The sequence below is a fragment of the Hibiscus syriacus genome, unplaced genomic scaffold (genome assembly GCF_006381635.1).
Source record: "Hibiscus syriacus cultivar Baekdansim isolate YM2019G1 unplaced genomic scaffold, ASM638163v2 tig00111311_pilon, whole genome shotgun sequence".
Taxonomy (NCBI): domain Eukaryota; kingdom Viridiplantae; phylum Streptophyta; class Magnoliopsida; order Malvales; family Malvaceae; genus Hibiscus; species Hibiscus syriacus.
The window spans coordinates 467,112-471,279 of record NW_024063054.1 but is presented as its reverse complement, the minus strand read 5'-3'; the positions used below and the strand labels follow the sequence as shown (position 1 = coordinate 471,279).

The following is a 4,168-nucleotide window of genomic DNA, read 5'->3' as shown; positions in this document are numbered from 1 at the left end:
ATATTCGATGCAAATTTTGTAATTAACATTATAAATAAAGACATAATATTTTTAATTGAATGAAATAGTTGACAAAATCGATTTTCATTAAAATTATCTCGTACCTTAGTTTAGCTTGGTTTAATATCTTAAGAGGCTTCTATATCATCCATATTTTAGGATTCTTATTTTTTAAAATTAATATGTCTACTATATTTTAGTCGTTCTATAGACTCTCGAGCAATTAAAATTTATCATTTAAGAACATTATTTTCTATCAGAGCATTCATAACTTTTTTTTTTTTGATTAAGCGAGCATTCATAACTTGTATATTTGACTTAGCAATTCTTTTTAATTTGTAAGAGTATCTATAAAATAATTTGTTAAACTTTATAAATAAATTATCTTTTAAATTTCAAGTTTACATTATTGCGTATGTTACATATCATTTGAGTATTTTTTTATTGATTTGTTTTAATTAATTATTGATTTATGAAGACATACAAATAAAAAATAAAGTTTAAATGTTATTTTTTTAAAATTTAAGTATTGAAATAGGAAAAAAATGTAATTTAGGACAAATTATCATTTAAGCCAAAAAAAAAAGGAAATTCGAAACGGGCTAGGTATTAGTTTATGTTACTGCGGATCAACCGACATCGTTTCAACTTGAGAAAATTCTAGAGCTTTTACAAGTCCATAACGACGACGTTTTAACACGGTCTGTCCTACTTCTATTCATCTTCTTCTGCAAGAAAGCGATCCACATAAAAGAAGCTTTAAACTCTCGTCCGAATGCAAACCCCTTACTCAATCATATATCTGTTCGTTCCCTTTAAATAACAGAGACGGAGATTCGAACCCTAAATTCCGACTTTACCATATCTCACCTAAAACTCAATTAACTCTCGAGTCTCCATAGTTTCTATTCCACGATGATGCTCAGAATCCGCAGCCGCGACGGCCTCGAACGGATCCAAATTGACGGCCCTCATTTGTCGATCTCCCAGTTAAAAACCCTTATGGAATCCCAACTCCAAATCCCTATCCAAAACCAAACACTTTCCATCGATCAAAATCTGCTTTTAGCTAAAACTCCCGCCGATCTCCTTCGATTCTCCGACATGGCCGACCCTTCCACCCCGCTCTCCGCCCTGAAGCTTTCTCACGGTTCCATTGTATTCTTGTACTACCACGGAGAACGCACCGTTCCCGGCCGTACCGCCGTGATTCCCGCCGGTTCATTCGGCCGTAAAATGACAATTGATGACCTGATCGCTAAACAGACCAGGATCACCCGCCAGGAATCCCCTCACTGTGACTCTGTTTCTTTTGACCGCGATTCGGCTAACGCTTTCCAGCGGTACGTCAACGAAACACTAGCGTTTGCTATCAAACGCGGAGGGTTCATGTACGGTACAGTCTCGGAAGAAGGTAAAGTGGAAGTTGATTTCATTTACGAGCCGCCTCAACAAGGATTGGAAGATGATTTGGTTCTTTTAAGGGATCCCGAAGAAGAAAAACTGGTTGATGCTATTGCGGCAGGGTTAGGGAGGAAGAGAGTGGGGTTTATTTTTACCCAGACAATAATGCAAAGCAAAATGGACTACACTTTTTCGAACAAGGAGATTCTACAGTCGGCTGAGCTTCACGCGGAGAGTGAGCAGAAAGAGTGGGTGACTGTTGTGGTGAAGCTGGAAGCCAGTGAAGATGGGATTGCGGATGTGCACTTTGAGGCTTTTCAAATGAGTGATATGTGTGTTAAGTTATTTAAAGATGGGTGGTTTGTTACAGAGTTTGGAGAAAATGATGATCCAAAGCTTTCGAAGATGGAGAAAGATGTTGTCGTTGGTGGGAAGGATGTTAAGGAGGTTGATAATGATTTCTTCTTGGTCGTTGTTAAGATTTTCGATCATCGGGTGCGTATTTTTAATCCATGATCTGATTTAATCATTTCATGTTGTGTAAATTGTTGATTATATGATTCATTGTTGTGTTTGTGTTTATTATTTGGTTATTGTTTCTATCGCTTCACAAATGTTGGAATGTTGCATATTAAGTTTGCATATATGTGAAATAACATGCAAGTTAATAAGTGCCAGCAATAGAGATTGTTGTTAGGCCTTCCCATGGAAGGGTGGAGATGCAAAGTTGTGTTTATTAGGGAGGGTATCGGTGCAGAACGGAGTTGTTTGTTGCTCCTAGTAAACCTTGGTATATTTAGGTTAAAAATTCATCAAGTGTCACAAAAACATTTTTGCTCTTAAAGCCTGGTCAAGGTTAAAAATTCAGGCTGTCATTCTAAGGTCGCTGTAAAATTTGAAGTAGAATTGGCTTTTTGGGAACATGGGGTAGTATCTTCTAGTTTCCTTTGTGATATATACTATAGATGGCCTCTATATTACTAGAGCTTAACGGCCAATAATTCAACTCCTTCGAGCGATGCATTTGTTGTTTGAAATTTTAACATGGTCTGATACCCATTGATTACATGGTTCATTATCTCTATGGATTGCATGGAGTTCCCCCCCCCCTGGATATGGTACCTGAGGAACAACCATGGCATACAAGGTTTCTGAATTAGAGAATTTCACACTGCATGCTGTGAAGAAGCCTTGTCTGACTGTAACCTCTCCCAAGTTATCCTCACCCCAGTTTCCCGTGTAAAGATCGATCACAAAGATTGTTTCTTTGTAATTAACTGATACAAGATACAATCTTCCATTTGTTGACGTCGTAAAACTACCATTAAGTTTTGAAGTATTGTTGTTACTACAATGTACAAAGGGCATTCGAAATTTAGATTCCTTGAACTATACCTGGCAATGTTAGATGTGTGGCCAACTATTGTGCGCAATATACCTATTGGAGTCTAAGGCTTTAGAAAACATCATCACGTGTTAATTTCTGCCATTGGAGATGCGATGTGCCTTTAAAGACTCCACCTGCATTTGCTTCTAGCCTAACATAGGATACAATAGTGGTTCAAATATTTTTATTCTGAGCCAGGACAGTGCCGGGAATATCTTCAGATCAATTCTCATCATCTATTTGCTAGTTTTTCTATCTTTTTCTTTCAAGATATAAAAAGGTTAGGGTAGTTTAGATTATGCATGCATACTTTTCTATTATATGGAGATTCATGTTCCCCTGTTTCTTCTTTATAAATTTATCAGAACTTGCTTTATAACTCAACACACATAATTGTAGGGACCTCTTTCTTCAAGCTTTCCCATTGAGAACCGAAACAATCTTGTGACGATGAAGGCCCTAAAGAGCCATCTAGAGAGAGCAAAGAGTCTTCCATTTGTGAAGAGAATTTCAGATTTTCATTTGCTGCTATTTCTAGCCAAGTCCCATGACCTTGGTTCTGATGTTCCAGCACTGGCAGAGTGTGTGGGGACACAGACGGCTGTGCCAGAAGGTTATCAGCTCCTAATTGAATCCATGGCCGACACATCTTGATGGCACTTAGCATAAACTTCTATGATTTCTGTATATTTATGACTGTAACAATTACTTTATGTGATTGTTTACTAGGCTCTTCACAAAATCTCATGTGATTTCAAATTCCTCCCGCGGAAGAGGGTCTCTATTCTGTGGAAGGTATAATAAGTCATTGTAGTTTAGTTGCATAAACTTGCAATCTCGGTTGGTTTAGAGATATGGCTAGTGCTAGTGTTTAATAATCCTTTTGGGTGGAGTTTTGAGGAGTCATTTTAGCACACTGCTCCTCTACATTTCAACCGGAGTTTTATGGTCCAATGAAAAAAAATGCGATAACAGTGAGATTGGTTTTATGTTTTAACGTTTTATTGTAATTAGAACTATAATCATAACAAACTTATTATATTTAAGAAATTTATATTTATACAACCTAATAAATATTTATCATTATTTCTATCGCCTTGTGGGAACCGGTGGTTTAAAAATTTATAAACCGGTTAGCTAGCTGGAAAGTGAAGGAACTGTCTTTTGGAGGTCGGCTAGTACTTCGGTTAGCTAGCTGGAAAGTGAACGAACTGTCTTTTGGAGGTTGGCTAGTCCTTGTGAAATCCGTTTTATCCTCACTCCCTATATTCTACCCATGTTCAATATGCAGGAAGCGATTTATCGAAAATTGACGACCTTATGTCAATTTTTTTGGTGGGGAGGATCTATTGAAAAGAAAAAGGTACATTGGGTGAA

The 4,168-nt window shown here is 37.2% G+C and overlaps 1 protein-coding gene across 1 annotated transcript; it reads left to right on the top strand.

Annotated features, from left to right (window-relative positions):
* Positions 1-754: 754 nt before the first annotated feature.
* On the top strand, positions 755-3,669 carry LOC120158323 (NPL4-like protein 1). The gene is made up of 2 exons (XM_039169194.1): positions 755-1,899; positions 3,191-3,669. The coding sequence occupies exons 1-2, from the start codon at positions 916-918 to the stop codon at positions 3,443-3,445; spliced, it is 1,239 nt and encodes a 412-aa protein (XP_039025125.1). The 5' UTR covers positions 755-915; the 3' UTR covers positions 3,446-3,669.
* The last annotated feature ends 499 nt before the right edge of the window (positions 3,670-4,168 follow it).